General features: G+C 43.4%; 2 protein-coding genes and 1 long non-coding RNA gene across 5 annotated transcripts in view; 2 read left to right on the top strand and 1 right to left on the bottom strand.

Annotated features, from left to right (window-relative positions):
- The window catches only part of RAB22A (RAB22A, member RAS oncogene family), a 35098-nt gene extending 21219 nt beyond the window's left edge, over positions 1-13879 (top strand). For both annotated transcript variants that reach the window (XM_073309243.1, XM_073309242.1), the window contains 2 exons: positions 3704-3813; positions 5103-13879. In XM_073309243.1, the coding sequence (XP_073165344.1) occupies positions 3704-3813; positions 5103-5200 (208 nt within the window). In that variant the 3' untranslated portion in view covers positions 5201-13879. The remainder of the gene's footprint in view (positions 1-3703; positions 3814-5102) is intronic.
- Positions 726-23926, bottom strand: LOC140896995 (uncharacterized). Its single transcript, XR_012154659.1, has 4 exons — positions 23901-23926; positions 15625-15933; positions 1903-2022; positions 726-1155 (listed from the first exon to the last, which is right to left on the bottom strand). It is a non-coding gene; the product is annotated as an uncharacterized lncRNA (long non-coding RNA).
- An 11-nt stretch (positions 23927-23937) lies between these two features.
- VAPB (VAMP associated protein B and C) overlaps positions 23938-27555 on the top strand; it is a 58699-nt gene continuing 55081 nt past the window's right edge. Inside the window, exon 1 of one of the 2 annotated variants that reach the window (XR_012154658.1) lies at positions 23938-24319. Coding sequence is in view for 1 of the 2 variants with exons in the window: in XM_073309241.1 (XP_073165342.1) it covers positions 24262-24319 (58 nt within the window). In the remaining variant the exon portion in view is untranslated. The remainder of the gene's footprint in view (positions 24320-27555) is intronic. The other variant, XM_073309241.1, reaches the window with a different exon arrangement.

Raw genomic sequence — 27555 nt, 5'->3', positions numbered from 1 at the left:
ATCAATGGCACCACCTTGGCAGCATGGCCAGTGGCCAACACAGTGGCCTTATTGGAGTGCATGGGCAGTGTTGGTCATGACGTTGCCCCCTTTGCACCGCTCATCTGCACCGCCTAGGTGCATCAGTTGGCAGCACCAGGCTGAGTGCATGAGGTGCGCTAAGAGGTCGAGGCAGAGGAGACTGCACCCACCCCTAAACCTGCCTCCAGCAAAGGAGATGATGCCCCTGGGCCTCCCCTTGTGGTACAGTTGTTGTCTTTGTTCCTGGACGAGGCGGTCGCTGAACCCTAAGGGCCAGCCCACCAGATGATTTTAAAGTACACCAGGTCCTGCTTTGATGGGTGGCCAAGAACTTGGGCCTAGAGGCGGAGGAGATGGCCAAGCAGGCAGACATCTTGTTCAATGTCCTCTCAGCCTCTACCTTTGCCCGTGTCACACTAGTAGTGCATGATGAAGTCCTCAAAATTGCCAAGGCCCTCTGGCAAACCCCATCATCCATCCCTCCCACCTGCAAAAGGACTAAAAAGAAGTACTTTGTCACGGCCAAAGGATTTAAGTATCTTTATACCCACCCTCCCCCGGGTTCACTGGTTGTCTCTGCAGCCAATGAAAAAGACAAGCAGCGGCCCACCAGCCCAACTCTCAAAAACAAAGAGGCGAAAAGACTGGACTTGTTTGAGCGGAAAATGTATTCATCTGCCAGCCTATAATTCCAAGTGGCAAAACATCAGGTCCTCCTAGGCAGATACAATTTTAACTTATGGGACTCCCTCCGTAAGTTCAAGGAGTACCACACGCAGGGTTTAGCCCAATAATTCGGTACCCAGGTGGAGGAGGGTGCCACAGCGGCTAAGTGCTCCCTCCAAATGGCGTAGGACGTGTCTGACTCGGGAGCTAGGTGGCTGCTTCAGCAGTGGTTATGGAGCGCAGCTCCTGGCTTCAGACCACCAGCCTCTCTCAAGAGATGCAGACCTCGAACCAGGACCTCCCATTCAATGGGGACGGTCTTTTTTTCAGAGCAGATAGATGCGTGGCTGCATGGATTAAAGGACAATTGGGCCACCCTTCACTTGCTGGGCATGTATAAGCCACAGTCTGCACAGGAGTGGTTCTGGCTGCCCTCACCGCCAAGGCCTTGGCAGCCTCGTCCAGGGTCTGCAAGGGGAAGGGATAGGGACATAAGTTTCAGCCGCCGCCGCCCTTCCTCCTGCCGCTCACGGAATCAGCCCAGCCCGGCTCGGCTAAGCATTCTAGGGGCCAGAAGCACTCATTTTGAGGGTGCACTCGAGCGACCCCCCCACCACCACCACCACCCAATCAACTCCCAGGATCCACCCCGTTCTTTCCTTGACTGTCTTTGTTCCTACCACTCTGCCTGGGTGCAGGTCATCTCAGACCGCTGGGTGCTGGACATAGTGTCACAAGGCTACACCTTGCAGTTTTCAGCCACCCCTCCCTCCCACTCACCCACCCTCTTTCCTGTTCCTCTTCAGGGACACTTCTCAGGAGCAACTCCTCGTTCAAGAGGTCGAGAACCTCCTGCGCCTGGAGGCGGTGCAGGAGGTCCCTCAGGACGTGACAGGAAAGGGGTTCTACTCCCATTATTTCCTAATTCTGAAAGCAAAAGAGGCCTCAGACCATTCTGGACCTGCGACACCTCAACAAGTCTCTCAAGAAGTTTAATTTTCGCATAGTCTCCCTGGCCTCCATCATCCCCTCCTTGGATCCAGGAGATTGGTACCCCACCCTCGACTTGAAGAACGCTTATTTCCATATTCTAACGTCAGACATTTCCTCCGTTTCAGAGTGGGCAGATGCCATTTCCAATTCACGGTGCTCCCCTTTGGCCTCTCATCAGCCCCAAGGGTCTTCACAAAATGTATGGCACCAGTGGCCGCTTACCTGAGACATCGAGGGGTCCAGGTCTTCCCTTATCTCAAAGATTGGCTCATTAAGGGCAGGTCTTGGGAACGAGTACAGAGAAGCCTCCATCTGGTGTGTTTCACCTGCCGCAACCTGGGCCTATTGGTAAACAAGAAAAAATCCACCTTAAGGCCAGTCCAATGAATATAGTTAATTGGGGTGGTTCTTGACTCCACACGAGCCAGAGCCTTCCTTCTGGAGGCACGTTTTCAGGCCATGCCAGACCTGATCTCCCATGTGAAGAACAACCCACTCACCATGGCTCACACCTGCCTGCGGTTGTTGGGCCACATAGCTTCCTGTACATATGTGGTCAGTCGTGCCCAGCTCCATCTCCAGCTTTTGCAAATGAGGCTGGCGTCAGTTTACATTCCCAACAGGCACATCCTAGACCGAATAGTCAGGGTGCCCGATCACATCCTATCGTCCCAGGATTGGTGGATGAACCCAGGGTTGGTGTTGCAGGGAGTTCCCATCGCAGCCCTGGCCCTGTTGCCGACCCTGATCTTGGATGCTTCAGACCTAGACTGGGGAGCGCACCTGGGCGAGCTCAGCACGCAAGGCTGCCAGCTGCGAGATGATCTGGCCCTCCATATCAATGTCAGGGAGCTCAAAGCAGCATGCCTAGCCTGCCAGGCTTTCTTACCCCACCTGAGGGGCAAGGTGGTGCAGGTCCTCACGGACAATACTGCCTCAATGTATTACATCAACAGGCAGGGCAGAGTCAGGTCGCTGACCCTTTCCCAAGAAGTGCTCCACCTTTGGGACTTTTGTGGGCAGCAGGCTATTCATCTGGTAGTCACACATCTGCCCAGGACTAGGAACGTGTTTGCAGATCGCCTCAGCAGGACCTTCTTGTCTCACCACTAGTGGTCGCTCCGTCCGAAGGAACAGAGAGGACGTAGGGCTGGCGGCGCCTGATATACCGACACATGAGCACGGCACCTAAGGGGGCACCACTGCCAACCCTCCGGATACCACTAAGGCAAAAATCTCTGATGACGGCACACGTGGGCACGCTCACGCTTAGAATGGAATGGACGTGAGCAACGCATCTCGAAGAACAACAGTTACGAAAAGGTAGGTAACCAATTTTTTTTCCTAGTTAACTTTAGTTTCCTGACCTCTCAAAGCAAAATTAATTTGTATGTATTTTCTACTCACATTTATTGTAAATGAGAAGCTTGACGTTAGTGTTAAATATCTACCATAAAATATATAGGGTGTGTTGCATAGTATGGCTTAGATGCCTGTGGGAACCTTTTCATTTCCTGTCTCTTTTGTCTGTACAATCTGAACGTTTTAAACTCTGCTTGTACAGAACATTGCTGTGTTGCAGGATAATAGGGTTTGTAAGCAAAGTCTGGATTCATTCTGAATGAGATGGATGTTAGAAGTAATATGTTTTTTCCTATAATTTGAGCTGTTTTTTCTGAGAATAAAGGCCTCCCTTCCCCCTCTGCTGACTTCAGAGCTGCATTCTGGCACTTTTAAGAAGAAAACACATCCATATTTTCCGGAGAGGAAAATGGTGGTGGCTGCTGAATTTATATGATGGTGCTGTCCAAATACTGTTGTTCAGGCCACACTATTGTCTGGTCCTGGGGGTTACGTAAAAGAAGAGCTGAGGATAGGAATTGACCGCTCCATGAGGAATAGGATGCCAAACAGTTGACACTAAATCACTTTTTGAAATTACTGTTAAGTAGCGAGCCAATTTTCTAAAATTGGGATAATTTAATGTTTCTACTTTGTTCACAATGTTTTCTTTCCTTTTTAGAGAAGTCATGGAAAAAGACGCTAAAGACTATGCAGATTCCATCCATGCCATATTTGTAGAGACCAGTGCTAAAAATGCAATTAACATAAATGAACTCTTTATAGAAATTAGTAAGTACTTCTTTAGTTAACACATTATTTTTTCTCTGAAGGAAGCCTAAGCAGAAACTTGACTACTGCATTAGTTTGTAGTTCTATTTTGCTGAGAGAATGTTGGGTTCATATTTGTCACCACTGGTAGGGATACAAGATTGCAAGATGATCTGCTGGTTTCTGATCCTCCTATGACCTCTAAAAGCTTCAGCCTAGAGATTCTAAACCTACTGTGATGATCCACATCACTGGATAAATAGCAAGCAGGTCACTGTCATAAAAGTCAAGTGTCATCTTACCCTATCTGTTGGTGAATGTTTCAATTAGTAGATCAAGGTCACTGAAGGGTGAGTGAAGGAAATGCATGAGGGATACCAAAACTTTCACAAATACAAAAGGGGAAATAGTATTTCCAATCAGAGTTCCGTGTTCAGATTTGATTAGGGGAATGTATTATCCAAAGCATAACTGGCTAATGGGGAGTAGTAATTGTGTAATTATCACACAATTACTAAATGTGATTTAAAACCAAACGTTTTTGTGTGGATTCCCTTTACAAAATTTTTGATAACCCTGTCCCTCAATTAGACCACAAATTTTTTTTCTACATTATTCCAAATTGATTCTTACATGGAAGACATGCAAACAGTACCACAAGGGAATACAGTGCAGTACTGCATTCTTATAGTGAGGATTTGAGTTGTAATTCAGATGGCTATAATAAACACTGAACACTTATGTGCCGATATCTCTCTTAGCTTTGTCTTTTGAGTCAAGTAAACAGTATAAAATTAGAGGCAATCCTTTCATAGACAGATCAGAGCTGTCAAATGATTGTGAAGCTATTTAATATTTTTTACTTTAAACTAAAAAAATTTAAAGACTCCATGGAAGTAGTTAAATACTTTCTTTACTACTGACTTTAACTACAACTTAGATTCTTTTGTAACTATTTAAGGAAATCAGGAAGCTATTTTTCTTAGGCATTTAGTTGATTTTGAATAAATTTTGATGCTTGAAAAATGCCAAAGCAGATCATGTTGTTTAAGCATTAATCTTAGGGATATAGGGTGAGATCTGAAACACTACTCTGGCACTTTTACACAGAGAAAAGGGGCCAGTGCAGGGATGAGGAGTCCTAAAGCCCCGTATCTATTCAGGAAAGAAGGGAACCTGCCCTTCCGAGGGGCTCCCTCCAAAATCCAATCCGTTGGATTAAATGCTTTTGCAGATATCCGATGCTCTGTAAAAGTAGTTTCAATAATTAATGTAACTCTAGCTATAAACTTTTTTTTTCTTCTTTATAGGTCGTAGAATTCCATCAACTGACACCAACCCCCCATCTAGCGGTAAGGGCTTCAAACTTAGAAGACAGCCTTCAGTGACAAAACGCAGCTGTTGTTGACTGATACTTTAGAAAATCAGACTTGTTTTGAAAGTAGGTGGTCTTGGAAGCTAATAGTTTATGTTGAGTATACATTATTGGTCTTAGAACTTATCTGCCTGATGTTCATACTTCAAGGTCCCACAAAAATGGACCAGCTCATCTGACATCTGTCTGTCACAGAAGAGACTGCAGTCGTGATAATGTCAGCCTGTTTATTTACAACATTTATAGTGTCTCTTGTATTCAAAGGGAATCCATCATTAGTTCTTTGGCCTTACGTGAAAGGAATGTCGACATATGGATGGTAGGACTGAAATGTTTAATAGTTTTGTAATCAACATTATATGTAATGTTTTTTGTAAAAGGGAAACGAGCACTTTTGTGGTCCAGAGGGATGAGGAAGGGGGAAGAAACAGCCCTGTTTAAATAGTGACTTTAATCATAAGGCTATTCTGCTACCCTTTCAATTGTTATAATGAGCATTATTTTAAATATAATTGTAGCTAATCCAAAGTACAGTGAGGCAATTGGTTGTAGATGGCTACAAAATAAGTTACTGATAAAAAATGAGCAAATCAGCCCATCCAGTCCCCAGATCCCACTTGCACTTTTTATTTAAAAGTAATATGAACAAACAAGCAATGAATTTTAAACCATAGACAATCTTACCTTTTCATGCTGGCTTAATCATTTAAAGGCAAACTGATACATTTATAAGCACCTATTTGTTTTAGTAAGCATTTTTACAATTAAAAATGGTGGTGGAAGAGAACCTAGATGAAACTCTTTCTAAATTTAAACTTGAGCATGACTGACTGACAACAGATGCCATCAATAGTTCTAGTAAGACTTTAATATTTTGGGGGAAAGTTCTTTATTGCTTCGCATGTGTAAAGTGTTTGTACTATATTTATGAGACCAATGCCTAAACTATTATAAATTATGTAAAAGCAGTTGAGAAATCAGCTTTCTTCAGTCTTTCCATTCCTCACCCATTGACAGAGTCCCTGGGGATCTCCAACAATTCTATCCCTGCTTGTGAGGTCTTACATTGCAGTGACCTCTTCCAGAAGAAGATTGGGTGATACTTCCCTCCTATCACATCTGCATTTCTGCTTGAAATGGCTGGTAGATGTTGCTGTTGGTGAAGCATGTGGCTTGTCCATTGAGCAGATCACCTCTGCAGTGCACCCAATCCTTGCTGGCTAGGCACACAAACAGGAAACCACATCCAAGTCACGTATGGTAGCGTAGATCGTTACCTCTTGGTTCCTGGGTCTAGCCCAAATAACTTCTTAATTACTTGGCTTTTTTTTTAAGCAAATCAGCTTTTCGCTTATGTTGTATTGTTTTTCTTACATTTTATATTAAACTATAAATTGACCGTATCCTTTTATGCTATTTTCATTATTTATTTTTAGTTTCCTCTAGAACTAGTAGAGAACTTCTTATTTTTTAAAGGAAGAGTATTTTCAATATTTGAGTTTAAGTTTTGATTCTGAAATTAAAGCCATGTCTGTGGTATTTGTTCTCGATTTGTAATTTGGCATTCTGCAATCTTAAGTATTTTAGCTGAAGGAGATTTCAAAGAATAAGTAGGAAATGAAACAGCTTATACTTCAGATTAAATCATACTCAGAATCCTTGTTTCAAAGCTATCCTCAAGCAAAACTATTTTGCTATTATCGTAACAGAAAGCATATTCTGAATGTGGTTAATAAGCTTTAATGAAACGTTGGGGTTAAAACTTCTTAAGACCAAGATTTCAAAATGTGGCCTCTATCTGTGGGTATGCAGTCCTTTGAGTGTGCACTTCTGTTTGCTGCAATAGCATACACATGCTCAAACTCCCTGCATGTGCAGATGGGTTATGAGCATATAAAGTTTATTGTGTGTGCCCAAAAAGTTGCATGCACATATATGGAGGCTGGTTTCCCTAACAGAGAATCTTACAATGAAGACAGAATAATTATGTATTGGTGTGCATCATGGTTCAGCCCTAAGATATATAATAATATGATTGAAATCTTTGTGTGGCATTTGAAGCAATAGATTATAAACATAAAGTTTAAAGTTTTGTAAAAGCTATGATACAGTATTATATCAAAGCAGGCTAGCAACTGACCACTTAATTATATACAAAAAGAAAAGGCGTACTTGTGGCACCTTAGAGACTAACAAATTTATTTGAGCATAAGCTTTTGTGAGCTACAGCTCACTTCATCGTACTGAAATGTTTAATAGTTTTGTAATCAACATTACAAGTATTCCTTTTCTTTTTGCGGATATGGACTAACATAGCTGCTACTCTGTAACTTAATTACAGTTACTCAAAGCCCTTGCACAATGGCAATAATTAAACGCCAAACTTGTTTGAAAGTTTTGCTCTGTCTTCAGTTAACCAACTGGCAGAGTTCTAATAAATAACAGACCAAGATGTAGTTATCCATTTAATGAAGATAGATTAAAAAATGTTTGATTTCAAAGCTAGTCCTAAAAAGATGTCAAGCAGTATGCTCTTCTGGCACTTCAGTATGCTTTTGTAGCAGAGTTCCCTTTCAGGATAACAAAAAATATATTCCTCTTTTGGGGTTAGGGGGTGTTTACTTGGAAGCATCAGCTCACCATTTTGTAATGCTTGTTTTGTAATCTTCTGTTATCACTGTAACCCCACACTGAAAATATTTTGTACCCTTCAATTACAAATAATTGCTTTTTGTTCCAGCTTCTTATCTAAAGATAAGATTCAGTATATACTTACAGTAGGTTCTGTCGAGCTGCTACTAAATACCATGTTTTGTTATCACATGGTTGAATGGTGTCATAGTTCTACCTGCAAGCTGTTGATGTTGGCAGTGCTTCAGAAGTCTCCTTCCCCATTCCACACCAAGGTATTAGGTACCTTTACTATCTTTAATATAATATGTTCACCTGCCTTGGATTTCTTCAGGCTTATTAATAGTGTTTGAACATAAGAATTTTATTGTAAATCTGACAAGTTTCCAGACACTGAACAGCATATTTATTTTTTTAATATCTGTGAAAGATCAATAACATCTCTCATGCAGAAGATCCATTCAGGGAGCCGCAAACAGATTCATACCCTCTAAATTATCACTTCAGTGTCCTTGCACCTAAAAGTGTAGGTTTAAACTCTATTGTCTCTTCACAGAGAATAACTGGCTTAACTACACCTATAAAATATGCATTACTTGAAAAGAAGATATTTGACTCTAGAATTGTAGTAATAGTCTTACAGTAGAGTCCCCAGTCAGGATCCAATGAAGCCATATAGCCATATCTCTTCTTAGCAAATCTTTAAAAACTTGAGAGAGGGCCAAAAAGAGGTTTTGTTTTTTTTTTCTTCCTTGGACAGTATTTGTTTTTTCCAAATACAGTTTGGTATGTGGTAAACTTGGTCACTGGCAAGATAGACTAAGATTAATACATCATCTTCTCTAACAAGCCAGGCCTATATCCTTCCTTTTCTGACTAAATCTTGATGCCTCATAACTCTTCTTCCTTTTACTTTTTTAAATCTATACAAGTGAAATTTCTCTGTAGCTCTGCCCACTCGAATGAAGTATCAGTGTAGTTTTTTTCACCTTTGTACAGTTGTCTTCTGATTCTGAATCACACATTGTTAGACTTAACTTGGGCATTTCCATGTCTTCATTATCAGATTACCTAAAAATACTTTCATGCACGTTAGCTGAGACAAAGTGTCTTGTTAGTATCATGCTTGTTTAAAATGTGTCAGTATGCTGAGATCTAAATTCTTTTGATTCCAGATCCCAACTTGAGTGTTCACTTGTCAATAACCTGGATATTGAAATACAATTACATGAGTAAACGTCTCCCTGGGTCAGAGACATCCATGTAGTTGAGTGTTTGGCTTGTTGCAGTTTCATCTCTGGCAGAGCTACGTAGCTTTCCTGCAAATTCTTCTTCAGGCTTGTCTACACTTACATTTTATAGCCGTCTAACTTGCTGGCTCAGGGGTGTGAAAAATCACCCCCCTGAGCACAGCAAGTTTGAGCGCTTTAAAGCGCTAGTGTGGACAGGCTTCCCTGATGGAGGTGGATTACCAGGAGCGCTGGGAGAGCTCTCTCCCAGCACTCACGCGTGACCATACTCACGCTTCAAGGTGCTGCTGCGGGAGCGCTCCCGCAGCAGCGCTTTGAAGTTTCTACTGTAGATGTAGCCTTCATATGTGCTGCACAGTGTTCAGCTGAGTTACTTACATTTTTTGTCCCTAAATAACTTTTGAGTCTGTTCTTTTGGAGGTATTGAGCATCACTGGTTCTAGTTGACTTTCTAAAAACTCTCTCTTCTCTGAAGTAGTTCAGGAGCTCCGCACTTCTAAGGGCTCAGCTTTTTAAATGGCTGAAATGCACTCTTGAAAATCTAGCCTCTGATAGTCTCAAAAGGAATGGACTTCTTTGAGGTACGATTTGAATAATGGATGAAAGTAACATTATGCTCTGTGTAGCACAATGCATGTCTTTCTGTAATGATCCTATGCATCTTTTTGAAACTGACAAAGTAGAAACATTTCAGCTTTCTTCAGACTGTGGACAAGACTTACTTGTTTTTCAAATGAAGTATAAAAGTGAAGCAACTGTTGGCTGACATGTCTAAGATAAAGCTTTGGGAGCTGGATAAGCATGCTCCTAAATTTTGGGCGGGGGGGCAAAACCCCACAAAACCACAATGAACTGAACTCTTCGGTCCCAAATATATGCTTAGAAACTGCTTCTCTGATGTATGTGGCTTTACAGTACCATATTTGTGTGTACCTGCTGAGATCCTCCTATTAAGCCTCTAAATGGACATGCTCTGCCAGTTTACTTATTTTAACAAAAGGCAGAAACATTCCTGGGTTTTTTTTTCTAGAGGCAAGATTATTGAAAATGCTCTGGAAGCTAGGAATCGGAGTTCTCTTGGGAGTTAACAGTTTTTGCTGCCAAGAAGTTAAAATTATTGAGCTATTTGTTGAAGCTTATTAGAGAAACCACATCTTGTATTACTAGCTTATTTTTGTCTTGCCTGTTTTTAAACTTTAAATTGATGCAGCCCTTAACGTCTAGTGAAATCAGTAATACTTTTTTGCTTGAAGTGCTACAGGATCTGATCCTTAATGTTTTTGATGGGGGCATTCTGTGCAAAATAAATGTGACTTTATGTAACATGAATATAACTTTACTACAAGCACATGTGTTGGGGGTGTTTCACCTCCCATAAAATAGTGTAGTTGGAAAATCTGATAGTTGCTATAGTGTTTTGGAAACATCATTCTCTAAATTGGTCAGGAGACTGGGCATTCATTGTTCACTGTCCAGCTCTCATCAGGGAGCCATTTCTTTCATAGATAGTAAAGCCTTCAATTTAGTTGCTGAAAATAAAATCATTCAAGGTGAATATCTTGCATGATTTAAAAGCTATCCTCAACAGGCTCTTCATGAAGATGTTAAATCTAAACTATTCCTTATTTAATATTACTGGAGACAAACATGATATAAAACACTTAAGATTATGGTGCGGGAAAAGAAGCTTTATCAGTGATGTTTGGATGACTTCCCTCCTTGTGGAAGTGTCTCTAGTTTTTATTGAGAATGAGGTTTTATATTTTTGCTGTGTTGACTACCTTGGGAATTGCAGATTTACAGAAGATGCTGTCTAAATTCCATGGCCTATCTCTCCTTTAGTGAGCCTTGCTCATAAATAGCAATAACTAAACAAAAGTAAAAATTCAAAGCAAATACTTTAAAAAAAAAAAAAAAGAAAAAGAAAGAGAGAGCGGGGGAAGGAGGCAAGAATGTGGATTATGCATGGACATACTCTTACCAGCACCATCTTATTTGTTGAAATAATTTCAGGTTACTCACTTGAGATTCTTGGAAGCTTCCAAAAAATTGATCCAAGACCACAGAGATAAGAACTAAATAAATGTCTAGACTGATTTTGCACTCTTCTAGCAGTTTGAGTTCACAAATAATATTCTCTTTATGCATTCTTATGTAGCTACAGTCAGTCCCTTAATAGAAGAACCATGTGTCCAGAACCAAACTACATAAAAGTTCACTATAAAATTCTACAAAGAAAACTGACAAAATTAATGTTCATTTTACATTCCCAGCTGTATGTTTTATTAGACAACAAAAAAACTTGTTGCGTGTAGAAATGAGATGTTGGCATGTGGATGTTTGAGGCAAAAATAAAATATGGATTCTAGAATAAAACATCTGTAAGCTGTCAGCTGTTCTTTCTCCCCAAAGAATGTGACGGCAGATGCCTTGTCAAATGGCTCCAACCTGTGGGAGGAAGCAAGCTTGAAACAGCATTTTTCGGTTTCTTATGTAAGAATCCATGTGCCAAATTGTACTTGCCTTTAAACTTAGAAAAATGCCGTCTGATTCTCTGGAGTGTTGAGAAATAAGTGCAGATCTTCTTCCTGGTAATACAACTGGAACCAAAGATGCTGAACTTCGTTATACATTTTTGACCTTCCTGAAATTTATCCAGGCAGTGTCATAGAAAGGAAATCCTGTAGAGGGTGTTTGGCTTCAATTCTATCTGGAAGTTTTCTTCCAGAGTCTGTTTTAACCTGAAATCCTTACTGGCAGCAGGACTTTTTCTGAGACCCTAACAGATGGTTCCATACTGTAATATACATTGTAGGGTTGTACCTCCTGGATCTGACTGTGATTTAGGGCCAGATTTTCAAGAGCTCAGCTGTCATGTAGGTGCCTAAATGAAGTGGGCAGATTTTTCAAAAATTCTCCATCTGACAGCAATAACAGTAGCTAAATGCTGAAGGCTTCTGGAAATCTTGCTCCTAATGTTGACAACCTCTAGTGTGAGCATAACTATTTAAAATTGGATCAGATTTTTAAGATTGAGGGCTGGCTTTTTCTTTTCACTTCCACTGGTAGAGTGATCCAGTGGAAGTAGGGGAGGCGACCTGAGTGGCTGCATGTGCCCCTCTTCCTCACCTGTGGGTTTCTCTTCATGGGGCATATGATCTAACCTCTAAAGATTTCAACAGAATTTATTGAAACTACTTGAATTCCAGGACACTTACAGAATTTTGGCATTCTCCCAAAAGGAACAATTGTTGACTTTCCCTTTGCATTATCTAAGAACTTGGAGTTGGTCATTTTATAATCCCCAGAATTGGTCTTCACTTTTATGGTAAAGAAACCCATTACCTCTGAATCTATTAAAAGGTATTTTTATTTTGTCTTTAGATGTGATTTAATTTTTCTTTGCTCCATTCCTGTTATCCTTCTTTGCATATGTACTGTAATTTTTCAGATGTTGGAAGAAAGCCCCTTTTCTCTCTGGCCTTACCTTTCCTTTCTAGTAATTCCATCCAGTTATTGTTCTAGAACATATTTTAACCCTTTGAGTAGTCAGTGAAAATGGGTTCACCTCTACTTTCGTGTCTTGTTTTGTTACTCATGTTATGATTTGTATGTTCCATGAAGCTGTACTGTACCTTAAACCTATTATGTTTTCTTGACATCTTACACTATGCTGCAAGGGATTCAGGTTGTAAGGGTTGGCAAATCTTTTTTTCTTCTTCTTAAAGCATCTGCCACAGCAGCAAATATTTGTGAACAAAATGGTAATTCATTAGTACTGCCTTGCAAAACTGTTGTGAAAACACAGTGGACAAGACACATACATCTACATCCTCCTAGGATAATGTAGAAAGTGTTACTCATTTGCCAAAAACATTACTAACCTAGGATGTGTAAAGGTTTGCAAGACTTTGTTAATAAGACTTACAAATGATTAACTTTTGTATTCTTGAATACAGGGTAATGAGGCTGACAGATACTCTGTGTGTGGCACACCATGTGCTCATGTTACACACAGTGATGGAAACAGTATAAAGACCTATATAGAATGTGTAAATACATTGGCAAATTTTTTTTTTTTATTCTTCTTCGGATGAAGAAATCATTCCACGTGTCTTAAGGTTTTTTTTTTTTTAGTTTAAATAAAAAAGGAAAGCATTTAAATTCCTGTGATTAGGGGACAAAAGTAAAAATCTTGATTAAGCATATAATTCCTACAGTATAAGAAGTGTTTGGTCTGTAAACATAAATGGGGAAAAAATAATCTTTGTACCAGCAATTCTTGTCCTTCTTCAGAATGTTCTGCTTCTAAAGACTATGTTGGGGGTTAACCTGGTGTAAGGGTTAAAAGGTCTGTGCCTTCTTATTTATCATCCATTATTAAAACAAAATTTAAGCTCACAGTTACAAAAGCATTTGTAGTACTGTAAAGTGCACAAATTTACAACCATTGCTTCATTGCATGAAATATAGTCTGATTACTAGTGATGAAATATTGTAAGAATGAATTGCTAAGCTTATGAATGTTTTGAGACTTGATTTTTTTTTTTACGGTCTTCTCTTGGGCTGGTCCTGAGAGTGTACACAGTCTGTATTGTTGGTTTGTAGATGCTAATGAAGAAAGATAGACTTCCGCTCTCTCTTTTTAGTTTGTATTGTTATAGTAGATACTCTGCAAACAATGAGTTAGCATATTGTAAACTGCTTTGTTTCAGCTTAATCATTCATAATAAACTTTTATAATGTAATAACATGCAAAATCACTACCAATGTGATGTATTGTGCAAAAAAGGTGTAAACATTTTATTAATAAAATGTTTTTATAAATGTGCTGGCTTGGTTTCAACAATTTCCCTAGCTATCGAACTCCTCAGAAATATTGTTACATCTCAGTATGTACAGCATAGCGTGTAGGAAGAAGGTTGTAGGAAATACCCCAAGGAAAAAGTGAGTACAAGTAATACTTCAAACATATAATTTTTAAAAACAATGCTACACCTACCATTTTCCATCTAAAAGTTGAATGTTTGTTGCAGGTGCACACACCAAGCAACACAAGACAAACTTACACAAAAGGAGAGAGAGTAATAACAAAGACAGGAAATGCAGCATCTGTCTTTAATGCTTCCTTTCATTTGCCACCTAGCCCCTGAGAAAATATAGACCATCAGAGTTTCATCAGCCACTCCAGGACCTGGCAAACTTTTACCAGTCTCAGGCTGTTTAATGCATTGCTTTTAGCTTGCTTTTCTAGTTGCAGGCTCACAGAAGTGTTACACAAGCTGGTATTGTTTTGATTGGGTAAACCAGAACTTCTGTTAAACTGCAGTTTTTTAAAAAAACATTTTTTTTTTTAATCATGTCTTAAATCCCTCCCCGCCCCCCCTTTATTTGTCAAATGTTACCTAATGAAACTATGTATTTATGGCCAGGTCTTCAGTGTATGTACAAGAACATAGATTAAACCTGTCAATTCAACATAACATACAGTAGGCTCTAACCAGATCAAACTTGTCTTTGCAGCTGTGGAATCTGCAATAGTTCTTATTGGTTACATAAGCTAGGAAGACCCTTCTCTTTTCACCCTACTCCTTCCCCTGACTGCACAGACCCCTGCTGTGTCTGTGTAAAATGGATTTTGGCATTGTCAATTTAAACCAAAATCTCAGGAATGGAGATTAATGCTATTCATATATGGTTTGGGTTTTTGAGTATGAGGTTGAGGGACTAAACTTTGTTCTATAGAAACAATATACATCTGCAGTTGTGTATACAAAACATATCTGTAATCATATGACTAACCTGAATGTTCACTCCCTGCAGTTTTGCACACAATTAGCTAATCGTGGTCATAGGTGCATGCAGTTCCGGGTGTGCCTGTGACATGGTAGTTAGGTGAGCAATTGCATACACATTTTGCATGTGTAACTTACTTAAAAATAAGATGAGCATAAGAAACAGCTCCATCTTGTAAGTATAAAACCATTAGAGTGAAGCAGAAGTGCTCTAAACTACAAAAATGGAAAAGAGAATAATACATAAGAACGGTTTTCTGTAAAGATGTCTTTAACCACCAGTGAGCAATAGACTGAGCAGAAATGCAGATCACTGAGTCAGTTTAAACTAAGGCTATTTATCCAAAAGTCCTTTTTTTTTTTTTTTTTTTTTTTTGGTCTCTTAGAGTTTGGAACATCCAGTTTGATCTAGAGTATGTGAATCTTTCTGGGAGGTGATACACCTCTGGCGCTACTACAATCTGAGTGACCTGCCTTAATCACTGCCCATTGTTTTTGGTTCCTGGAGGAGGTATGGCAGCCCTCCCTCAAGCGGTAGGACACAATCATACATAAACTCTTCATTTAGTACAATGGACTCCAAAGATACTTAAACTTAATTCAATAAGGCCTTCTAAGGATATGGCAGGAAGTTGCCATGTCTGTCAGTCACAAAGCCATGTGCTGCTGCTGTTGTGAGGTCATGCCAGCATCATTGTGCAGCTTCTGCAAATTGTGTATGAAGTGAGTGTATTTGGTACTTCATCTTGATGTTTTGATCAAGGAGCATCTTTGTCCCTACCTGCTGATGTAGAAGGAAAAAATGGACTGCCGGTGTTTGTCCAAGTCTGTCTGTCTGAGCCAGAAAGAGAAGAGGCAGCCAAGCTGACTGAAGCCTATTCCTCTTGGTCACTCCACACAGCTGTTACCATTGGGAAGCAGAAAGAAGAGGGTTCCTCCACAATAATAAAGGGGGGTGCAACATCCTCATTGAACCCAGAGGTCAAGTGTTGAAAAAGGCCCCCCAACCTAATTAACAGGCTCCTCCTTTTTCCTACAAAGGGAACTGCTGTAGGCCGTGACTTGAGTAGCTTCCGCATCCTGGATAGCCCTAGCAATGGAAGAAGAAAGAAAGTGAGAATAGGGAGGCCCACTATATATTTACTTGTGCCCCCTTCCCCTCTGAGCATGTCAGATGCCTGCTTGCAGTTGACACTTTGTCCCTTTGCTTGTTGGGAATCTCATCCCCCTGACTTGGTTGGCCTGATGCAGTTAGTCAGTTACTGATCCTGCTGCAGCTTACATGCACCACTAGGTTGAAGAGTAGCTGGTTAAAGCTGAACTCAGGCAAGATGGAGGTGAAGCTGGTAAGAAAAAGGAAGCCTTAAAGAACTGCCTCCACTAACAATAGCATCTGCCCTCCGCCTGCTTGCAAAGCCAGACTCTGTTATACTAGGCCCTCTACAAACATGTAATAAATGGCAGTCTTATGTACACATCCGACGCTGAGCCTGACCCAGCTTCCATCAAGTCAACAGAAAGGTGGCTTCAGTGGGAATTGCATGGAAGGTTCAACAACGTTTCCTATATAAATGAAATATTTTAGTTACATACTAAAAATGTGTGTAGACCTTTATAAACAGCGCCTTCCCCTCTTAGTGTGTGAAGGCAAGCTATCAAAATACCCTCTGCCCTACACCTACCTAGGAATTTATTTTTAGCCAAACTTGATTAGTGTGGGATGCTAGAATTTTAATTAAAAGGTCTGTTGCAATGTGCTTCTAGCTAAAGGATTATGGTCAATGTAACATAGAAAACTGTCAGTAAGGTCTGCATAGGATCAATTATAAATGTATATAGAAGATGGAAATGAAACCCTCTCCTTAGTTACTACCTAGTACTAATGCTATAAGCATGCAGTATTCCCCTTCCAGCTTTTGATACTATACTTTTAAGATGTTTAACCAACAGCAGACTTCACAAAAGCAAGAAATTTTGGAGAAAAAAAAAAGTCTATTAATGATAGTGCTATTTCACTTTGTTTCAAGATCTTTATTTTGTCAGAAAATATACTTCAGCATCTTTCTGTCAAGGAGCAAGGTTGCAGTTGACTTGGGAAATAGATATTGGTATGTCTTTGCCGCAGAAGCAATAGAAAAACTTGTTTAATGCATAATGCTCGCTACTGTCCTCCTGCCATCATTTAAGGTATTTCTTTGGCCATGTGCTTGCATAACAGAAATGATTGTGCTTGGGAAAATGTACAGCTAGAGCCAAATGTTCAGCGTTGAATATGAATGTACTGGCAAGAAAAATAGTATGCCCCCAAAACCACATCTTTGCACCTGGAAGTTAGATAACTGCATGCAAACTGCCTGATTTGTGCACACAACTTGTGAAGATGCAGCTTCCCCAATGTAGACCAAGTCTAACTCAATGTTTAAGCTAAACAGTTTTATTAGTTAGAAGAAATAATTCCAGCACACTGCTCGAGAAGGAGTTTACAGTCAGATAAGGGTACTCATCCATACTACCCCACCTCTACATTAACAATTTGCCTGGCAACAAATTACCATATAGTCCCACCATTACTGGATTGTTAAAAAATTCACAGTTGAGCCTGTAGGTGGTTTTGGTGTATGCCCAACTCTGCAAATGTGATCCCTACAGCACTAAATATACACAGTTAATCACTTGTAACAAAAGCCTGACAAACTATGTTCATTAGGTTCATAATTTTTCACTTTCATGACTAGAATTTTTACATGCTTAAACATTTCATGCTGGAAGCAAACATAAGTGAGCCCTCCAAAACCAAGCATATGAGTCAGGTTCAAAGATGCCAGTCACATTGCACTCAGTAGAATAATGCAACTCTACAAATCTTTTAGATCACCAAATGTTTTTAAACATCCTTGGCTCCTCAGGCACAAGATCTTTGAAAAGGTATAAGCAGCATATTGTATGCTTGCTTATTTATTTACTTTGGGTAAATATACGTTTCCTCTACAGAATTTTTAGGATACTTGGAATTCTAAGATTTTCCTCTGACCTGCTCTGAATCCTGATAATATTTTATAAAAACGAAGCTTTGTACCTGTCTGCAAGCTTTCTACTGATTGCTCTTTATGGTTATAGATTGATGGCCAGCTTAATGGGGTCAATCTGTTTATGAAAATAAATAAAACAATGTAAGAGGTTATCAGAACTGTAGAAGGCAAACTTCAGAGCATCATAAAATTATAATATGGAGAATAGGTGGCCTAAAGAAGTTCTGTACTTTCTGGAGCAATAAACATATGAAATGTCCTCTTGTTTCAAATCTGAATGAATGTTGCTTGATAATTTTGTTTTATGGTGGTACAGTAAATTAGAACCCGACAAAGGGCAGTAATAGTTGGCCAGAGTGTCCCTGATTCCAGGCCAGTAGAATGGAAGTGAGGGACATTCCAGGCACAGGGAAAAAAAACAAACAAAACTGCACAGTTCACCTTGTGCATTATTTGACCATTTTTCCTCCATCTAGAAAAAGAATTTGGCCACAATACAATTTCCCATTGAAGTCAATGGTAAAACTCCCCGACTTCAGTGGTGCAGGTCAGTTTTGCCCATAATCAGTTGTCACTTATGCTACATAATATGGAAAATTAAATGCTATAAAATAAAAAAAAAATCAAAGATGCTCCCCAGCAAACGAAAACAAGATGGAACAGGTTGAGTATCCAAAGAGAGACCAGGTCAGAGCAGCTGAAACAAAGCAACAAATATGGAGAAGAGCAGCTGAAGTATTGATATGTGGTATAAATACTGCAGAAACATACTTGTACAGACTTCTTTGGGGTGCAGATCAGAATATAACTATTCCACTTAGTGATGCAAATTTTCACGACCATCAATCATTCCCTACTGCTCATGTTGCCAAAGACTAGAGCCTTGTCAATGCAAAGCTCAGGTCCTCTTAGCTCTGTATATATTATTTACATGTGTTTGGATGAAAGTATTCAGATTATATACAGTTATAAAATCTGTGTGTTATACATTTCTATTTTACATATGAAACAGATGGAGTTTGTATCAACATGATAACTGCAGAGCATTGTGAAAAAATGAGTTTATCACCTTTTTCTGCCTATTAATCCAGTTAATTGGGACTTTAACAAACCAAACACCTATGCACCTTCAACAGACACCCCTTTTAAAAGTCAACCTGCCTCAAGATTTTCTCATTCCTGTAAATGGGAATCCACCCCCCCCCCACTCCCCTACACACACATTACACCTCTCCAAGGCCTAGGATAGGCAAAATTCAGCTCTGAATGAATGAGTTTTTCTGTATGTAAAAAGTCAGACTTTATAGACTATAATCTTTGCTGCTATTCCAAACTCCAGCTTGATTAAACTGTTATACCATACCATCATATATTCTGTATGCCACATCTGTACAGAAACACTATTTTAGCAATGTTTTAAAGTTTTTAGAAATCGTATTAGAATTTTTTAATCACCTGATGCATAAAGCCAGATGCTTTAATTACTATGAGTTAAATTAGTACAAAGCTCAGAGAGAGTCTTAAAACACCTAAAAATAACAAAACTGCTTTTCCTATACATAAAAATCTCAGTTTTAAAGTATATCTTAGTCCATTCCAGGGCTAGCTGTGAGTACTGGGCTCCATTGGAAAATCAGAATTTCCCCTTTTCTGTGGTCTAAAAATCCAATCTCCAGATACAGAGTCATGAGACATCAGACTTTAAACTCATGATGTTATGTACAGAAAAGTTATTAACAGATATCTTTAATGCCTTGGACTGGGGTAATTTTGCAGACTCAAAATTCCACATTTAGAGTCAGAAGATGGAATCGTTTCTTTATCCCTTTGATGGTTTTTTAATTATTATTATTTAAAGCTGTTCAGGAGAATGGAATATTTGACTAAATCCTAGGGACACAGATTACAGGGCGCAAAAGTACAGATGAGGTGGTCAAAGGCGCATGATTCATTTATCACCGTGGTTCTGCAATTTATCATTTTGATACCACCTCCACCTGTAAACAAGAACCTTTCATTGCTCTTCATCATCTACCATACTCAGCGAATTCACTGCATAAATAAAAGTGTTTCTGGTCTACAGAATCAGGTTCTAAACAAACAGGATGAAATAAAGCTACCATGAGATGATGGAGGTAAATACGGTACTTTTTCTCATCTCAGTACTACGGGAAAGAATGGAGAGTCTAAATTGCATTTTCAGCACTTTTTCATACGTCATTTAAGTATTGCTTGTTATTTGCTGGGCCTTTTCCTCTTTAATACTACATTTTTTTGAGCTATTTGTAGAGGCAAGTGAACATCTTACAATTCAGAATAAATACTCTTGGCCATGTTAAAGACTGGTTCTTGTATCTAACCAGTCTATCCCTATCTGCTTCAGGCTGCACCCAAGTTCTGCACGGACTATTCAAAGATTGTGCACTTAGCCTGCTGCATGCTTTACCTCGGCTCTGCACCCAACCTGCTGTGTGGTATACTCTGGCATTTCACATTATCCCTGGCCAAGTTCTAGCTCTGCACAGTTCCCACAGACTGTCCCCTGCAGACTATTCTCAAGGTATATGTCGAGTCCAGCACCTGTTTCACCCAGACTGAACCCATCCTGGTCGTGATATTCCCAGGATGCAAGTCTAGCCTATTCCATACTGCTCCCAGACTGTTAAATTATGCACCTACCTAAATACCACCTTAAACTATGTATCTCTACTATTGCATCATATCCCTATTATTCCCAGGCTCTATAACCATCCGGCACATGCTGCGCCCTGGCTTAGCAGTCAGCCCAGCATGCACATTTTGTGGTCTGCACCATCCCAATCCCACAACCAGACAAGACCAGCTACTGGCCACTGCTCTCAAGACCAGAATTTGGCACCCTTACTGCTACTAAGTAGTACTTTCCAAGTAGTTCTTCAATTTAAATACATGGGGCTGCTTGCAGAGAGAGCTACAGGAGTAAGGGTGGCAGAATCCAGTCCTGGGCCCACCAAAATCACCTGTTGCCTTCACAAATTGCTCCTCCCAAGCAATGCACTCAGTCTGGTGCACGTTCTGCTCTGGCCTTGCACTCTCCTTCCCTCCCGCTCCCACCCTGCTCAGTGTGGAGCTGACCTGGCCCTGTCTTACGCACTCCCCTTCTCCAGGGCCGGATTAACAGAGGGGCTTTAGGGGCTGCAGCCTCGGGCTAAGAGGGGGCCCCCACAAAAATAAATCCATAATTATATACCATTCAGTGGTTAGCAACCCATTGATTGTGATCGACTGGTCGATCCTGGAGCCTCTGCCAGTCAATCGCGATCTCCGGGCTGCTAGAAGTCGAGCAGTGCAGCAGGGCTCATGCAGGCTGCCTGCATGCCATGGCCCCATGCCACTCCCGGAAGCAGCCAGCTGCTGGTACATCTCTGCGGCCCCTGGCGGGTCGGGGAAGGGGGCAGGAGGCTCCATGCACTGTCCTGTCCCCAGCACTGGCCCAGCCAATGGGAGCTTCAGGGGCAGCACTTGCGGGCACAGGCAGAGCATGGAAACATGCTGTCGCCCTCTGCCCAGGGGCGCACAGAAATCTGCCAACAGCTGGCCGCTTCCAGGAACGGCTTGTGGCTATGGTAGGCAGGCAGGTAGCCTGTCTGAGCCCTGCTGCGCCGCCAGCCAGGAGCCACTGGTGCTAAGCACTTCCCGGCTGGAGCCTGCACCTTGCACTCCCTCCTGCACCACAACCCTCTGCCCCAGGTCAGAATCCCCTCCTGCACCCAAACGCCCTCCCAGAACCCGCACCCCCACCCCAGGTCAGAATCCCCTTCTGCACCCAAACACCCTCCCAGAGCCCGCACCCATCACCCTCTCCTGCACCCCCACCCCAGGTCAGAATCCCCTCCTGCACCCAAACGCCCTCCCAGAGCCCGCACCCATCACCCTCTCCTGCACCCCCACCCCAGGTCAGAATCCCCTCCTGCACCCAAACTCCCTCCCAGAACCCGCACCCCCACCCCAGGTCAGAATCCCCTACTGCACCCAAACACCCTCCCAGAGCCCGCACCCATCACCCTCTCCTGCACCCCCACCCCAGGTCAGAATCCCCTCCTGCACCCAAACTCCCTCCCAGAACCCGCACCCCCACCCCAGATCAGAATCCCCTCCTGCACCCAAACACCCTCCCAGAGCCCGCACCCATCACCCTCTCCTGCACCCCCACCCCAGGTCAGAATCCCCTCCTGCACCCAAACGCCCTCCCAGACCCCACGCCCCCTCCTGCACCCCCACCCCAGGTCAGAATCCCCTCCTGCACCCAAACGCCCTCCCAGACCCCACGCCCCCTCCTGCACTCCCACCCCAGGTCAGAATCCCCTCCTGCACCCAAACGCCCTCCCAGAGCCCGCACCCATCACCCTCTCCTGCACCCCCACCCCAGGTCAGAATCCCCTCCTGCACCCAAACTCCCTCCCAGAACCCGCACCCCCACACCAGGTAAGAATCCCCTCCTGCACCCAAACGCCCTCCCAGACCCCACGCCCCCTCCTGCACCCCCACCCCAGGTCAGAATCCCCTCCTGCACCCAAACGCCCTCCCAGAGCCCATGCCCCCTCCTGCACCCCCACCCCAGGTCAGAATCCCCTCCTGCACCCAAACGCCCTCCCAGAGCCCGCACCCATCACCCTCTCCTGCACCCCCACCCCAGGTCAGAATCCCCTCCTGCACCCAAACTCCCTCCCAGAACCCGCACCCCCACCCCAGGTCAGAATCCCCTCCTGCACCCAAACACCCTCCCAGAGCCCGCACCCATCACCCTCTCCTGCACCCCCACCCCAGGTCAGAATCCCCTCCTGCACCCAAACGCCCTCCCAGACCCCACGCCCCCTCCTGCACCCCCACCCCAGGTCAGAATCCCCTCCTGCACCCAAACGCCCTCCCAGACCCCACGCCCCCTCCTGCACTCCCACCCCAGGTCAGAATCCCCTCCTGCACCCAAACGCCCTCCCAGAGCCCGCACCCATCACCCTCTCCTGCACCCCCACCCCAGGTCAGAATCCCCTCCTGCACCCAAACTCCCTCCCAGAACCCGCACCCCCACCCCAGGTAAGAATCCCCTCCTGCACCCAAACGCCCTCCCAGACCCCACGCCCCCTCCTGCACCCCCACCCCAGGTCAGAATCTCCTCCTGCACCCAAACGCCCTCCCAGAGCCCATGCCCCCTCCTGCACTCCCACCCCAGGTCAGAATCCCCTCCTGCACCCAAACGCCCTCCCAGACCCCACGCCCCCTCCTGCACTCCCACCCCAGGTCAGAATCCCCTCCTGCACCCAAACGCCCTCCCAGACCCCACGCCCCCTCCTGCACCCCCACCCCAGGTCAGAATCCCCTCCTGCACCCAAACACCCTCCCAGAGCCCGCACCCATCACCCTCTCCTGCACCCCCACCCCAGGTCAGAATCCCCTCCTGCACCCAAACGCCCTCCCAGAGCCCGCACCCATCACCCTCTCCTGCACCCCAACACTCTGCCCCAGCCTGGAGCCCCCTCCTGCACCCACATGCCCTCCCAGAAAGAAACGACTATGACAGCTGTCCTAAGGTAAGAAGCAGGCTATTTTGAATTAACTGTATTCTACATGTTTTAAGACTGAAATAGAACCACAGAACAGCTCTATGGTAACGAAAAGGCAAGTTCAGTGTAGCGTTAATAGCCTCGCTGCCATAACTGGAACCATTTTGTTTTAAATTAGGGGAAAGACTTGTATACAGGGGCCCCGCAAATAGCCTAATAGCCCAGTGCCCGCAGGAGAGTTAATCCGGCCCTGGCTTCTCCCTCCGGGCAGTGTGCCCTGGCCCAGCCTTAACCACGCCCTCTCCTTGCGCCTAGCTGCTGCGCCCCGGCCCTGCCCTGCCCTGCGCGCTCCCCTCCCCCACCCTGAGCGCCGTGCCCCGGCTGGCCCTGCCTTGCGCGCTCCCTCCCCTCGCCCCGCCCCGCCCCGCTCCGCGCGCTCCCCTCCCCTCGCCCCGCCCTTGCCCTGCCTCGCGCCCTCCGTGCTGCACCTTGGCCCCTGCCTCGCTTGCGCGCTGCGCCCTGGCCCGCCGGGCCGCGCGGCGCCGCGCGCAGGGGCTGTTCGCTGTGGCGGCGGCTGGAGGGCGACGTCAGCGGTAGCCTCTCTCTGGGCCCCTCCGTGCTGCATTATCCCCGCCCCCTTCCCCGCCCCGGGACCCTGTGAGGGGAGCGTGTGCGAGCCCGGAGCCTCCTCGCCGCGCAGCCGCCGCCTGACGCCCCCACCCCGTCTAGAGGCGCCGCTGCCGCTCCCCTTCCTCCCGCCCGCCGGTCACCCGCGGCTCGGGGGTTATTAAACCCGCCGGGCGCGTCCCCGCTGCCCCCACCCCGCTCCCGGTGCCGCCGCCGAGGAACATGGCGAAAGTGGAGCAGGTCCTGAGTCTCGAACCGCAGCACGAGCTGAAATTCAAAGGTGAGGAGCGGCCGCGGGGCCCGGCGCTCCCTCGGCGGCCGCTGCCAAGGGCTGGGCTCCAGCGGCAGCCATTTTCCGGGGGCTGGCGCTCGGCTCCAGCGGCTCAAATGTCCTTTTCGGGCCCTGGCCCGCATCCCCGCCGCTCTGCGGGCCTCCCACCGCTCTCTTGGGGGGGCAGGCGGCCGGTGCCCCCGGGGGTCTGCGTGGGGGCGCTGGGTGCTTCCGTCCGCCCCTAGGTCTGGACCCCCGGGGCTCTGCTCCGGCCTCGCCCCAATCCCCCGGCACCAGGCATGCCGGGAGCCCTGAAATTGCGAGGGACCACAAAGAGTGGGGAAGGGGTGTGAAATGTTTCTTGTCTTTTTCTGGGGTGTTTCCTGGGAAGGGGGGGGTGTCTTGTAGTGTGTGTGTGTGACACACACAATCGTGTGGTGTTGTGTAGTCAGAAGACTCCAGCTTCAGATTTCTCATCTTCCCCCCGCCCACTCCAGAGAAGCCCTACCCTGAAATAATCTGACCTTCCACGTCGCCTCGGTGGTATCATTAGGACAGGATGAGAAACAACCCTTCTACCTTTTTTCTTCTATGTATGATTGCTCTCTGCCTTGAGTTTGTCTCATGGTGGGTGTAATTCAGTAGGACTATATATATGGCGTCTTTTATGTGAGCTGTATCCTGACATACTCCTATGGATTAAATAATCTGATTGTGGTCTTAATTACTAGCTCTGGCTGCTGTGATTTTTAGAGGTGTAGTCAAAGAAGAATAAAAATATTTTACGCTGAGATAGAAGCCACCACTTGGCATAAGTGAATGGTTTTGTGGCTCCTACTTCCTGGAGCAGCTTTACAGCCATCTGAAAGCTGTCAGAATTACATGTAGCTGGACCATACAGGGCCCTGGAACATGTGGAATGGATTTCAGTTTGTGTATGAAAGAAAATCTGGGATTTCTGGCCTTGAATCTGGTAATATTTTTTTCTTTATTTTATAAACTTCTAAAATAAACACATTCCTAATAATATGTTCAGGATTTTATTTTAAAGAAGAACCTCCTGTGAACAGATTAACTTTATTTGCTCTTAAATTATGATGTTAAACAGTCCAGTCCATCAAGTTGTAACACAATCTACTTAGGTTACATATCAACATTGATAAATTCGCAACATCCCTATATATTTGTTAACTTGGTCATTAATAAATATCTCAAAAATAATATGGTAAACAGTTATTAAAAAGAACAAAAACATAGTAACAAATATGATATGGAGTGAATGTTTTTATTTTGTTGCAAATTAAGATAATTGCATGTTGCCAAGGCAATAATGAGTTAAACAAAATTTAGAAGCAAACTATTGCAGTATAATATAGTAATATAAAAATTAAAAATTTAGCCAGTAATTTCCATTCCAAAATTATTTCCATCAGATTTAAAAATCAGCATCGAACGTGTATGGACAAAAGAACTGACCTTTAATCAGCATTCAGTTGTGACTGAAACATAATAATTATTTGTTGGGGGGGCTGGAGTTGTACATTGTTTCTCTTTCACAAAACACAATCAGTTTTAACAACTCCCAAGATCTGCTGGGATAGAGAGATGACCAGTTGTTGATCAAATAATGCACAGCTTCAAGATTCAGGACTAAACTGTTAGCATCAGTGAAATTGTCAACTACTCACTAGATTTTATTGATTTTACAGCCATATGACAGGAATAGTAATGTGTAAAGGACAGTGATTTCTACGCTTTGATATACTGTAGCATTATGATAAGAGGAAACCTACCATGTAAATGTCAAGTGACAATTTTCAGATATTAAATGACTTGATTTAAACTTGTGCTTAAACATCTACACTAGAACAAGATTTATCATAATGCATCTTTGGCATGCAAAGATTCAATTATTAGTAATTTTTAGCCAGTTTCCCTGGGGAAAATACCACAGATTTGTTCAGAAAAGTCATATTTTAAGTAATCAGGAAGTTTATTCTGCTCTGGGTAGTGCTTATGTGACCTTTTTTTTTAATTATGTGTTGCCTATGAATATGTCAGACATTTCATTTTTCAGCTAGGTACCCTTATTTTAGAAGGGATATTTTGTATCATATTAGTAGATAAGAATTGCTGAGAGATATCAATAGCAGAAGATACTCCATTCCTTTATATCATTGTGTGCTGCCATGGTGTTCTTCCCTGGAAGATCTCGGAGAACTTTGTAGACACTAGTGACGTCAGTGAAGAAGGATTGTGATCTAAGTTTCATAATGCATATGTTGGATATGGGCGGTATAAAGATCTCAGCACTGAAATAAGGAGTCTGGTGGCACCTTAAAGCCTAACAGATTTATTTGGGCATAAGCTTTCGTGGGTAAAAAACCCACTTCTTCAGATGCATGGAGCCAGTTCAGAGTTGAAAACAGAGGTGAAGTCTCCAACTCTAAAATTATTATACCGTTCTGTTACTTTGGAAGACTAGAAAGATGGTTACCACCTTGAAGAATATATCCAGAGGTGGAGAGCATGCTGAGCTGTAGTATAATGTTGAGAGAGTCTTCCTTGGGATAGACAAGAGAGGGGTTGCTGCCAATTCCTCATTTTCAGGTTACCTAATGTTGTCCATTGTAAGAGATTTTTTTATGCCATTTTTGAAAATCTCTTACACCTCCATTGTTTGCAGCACACCTTTGAAATTCAGCTATGGCATTAAGTCTTTTATTTGTACCAGGGCATGCTGTTCAGGTGTTGTTAAAATCTAATCTGTTTGAAAAAATCACCATTCTTTTTCCCTCACTTGCTATGGCAGGCTGTCAAAATAAGTGAATGTGAACCTTCTATAGCCAAGCACCCTCCACTACCAAGGCAACATCAATGGACTAACCACATACTAAGCTGGAAACTTAGCTAGAGAGGGAAGAAGGAGAGCGAGAGTGAGAGCAAGACCAGGTTCTCTGCTCCCAACCCAGCATATGGCTACAGCAAACCATTCCCTCCACCTCCCCCAGCCCTAGCATCATTTGGAATAGGAGCCTGAACCCCATGTGGTGAAAGAGCCAGTCAGGCTGCCCTGCTCCCAACCCCTTGTTAACTGCCTTCTGCTGTTGCTGGCCAATGTAGTTAGTCCTGTAGCTCAAGTGGTAGACGTTTTTGCTGAAGGTTCAGGGTTCAAACGCTAATGATGTACGATGGCGAGAACTGTTCGAATTGTGTGTGTGTGTGTGTATATATATATATATACA

Source organism: Lepidochelys kempii, chromosome 13, assembly GCF_965140265.1.
Source record: "Lepidochelys kempii isolate rLepKem1 chromosome 13, rLepKem1.hap2, whole genome shotgun sequence".
Taxonomy (NCBI): domain Eukaryota; kingdom Metazoa; phylum Chordata; order Testudines; family Cheloniidae; genus Lepidochelys; species Lepidochelys kempii.
The sequence above is the reverse complement of the archived record's forward strand: the minus strand, read 5'-3'. Positions and strand labels throughout refer to the sequence as shown.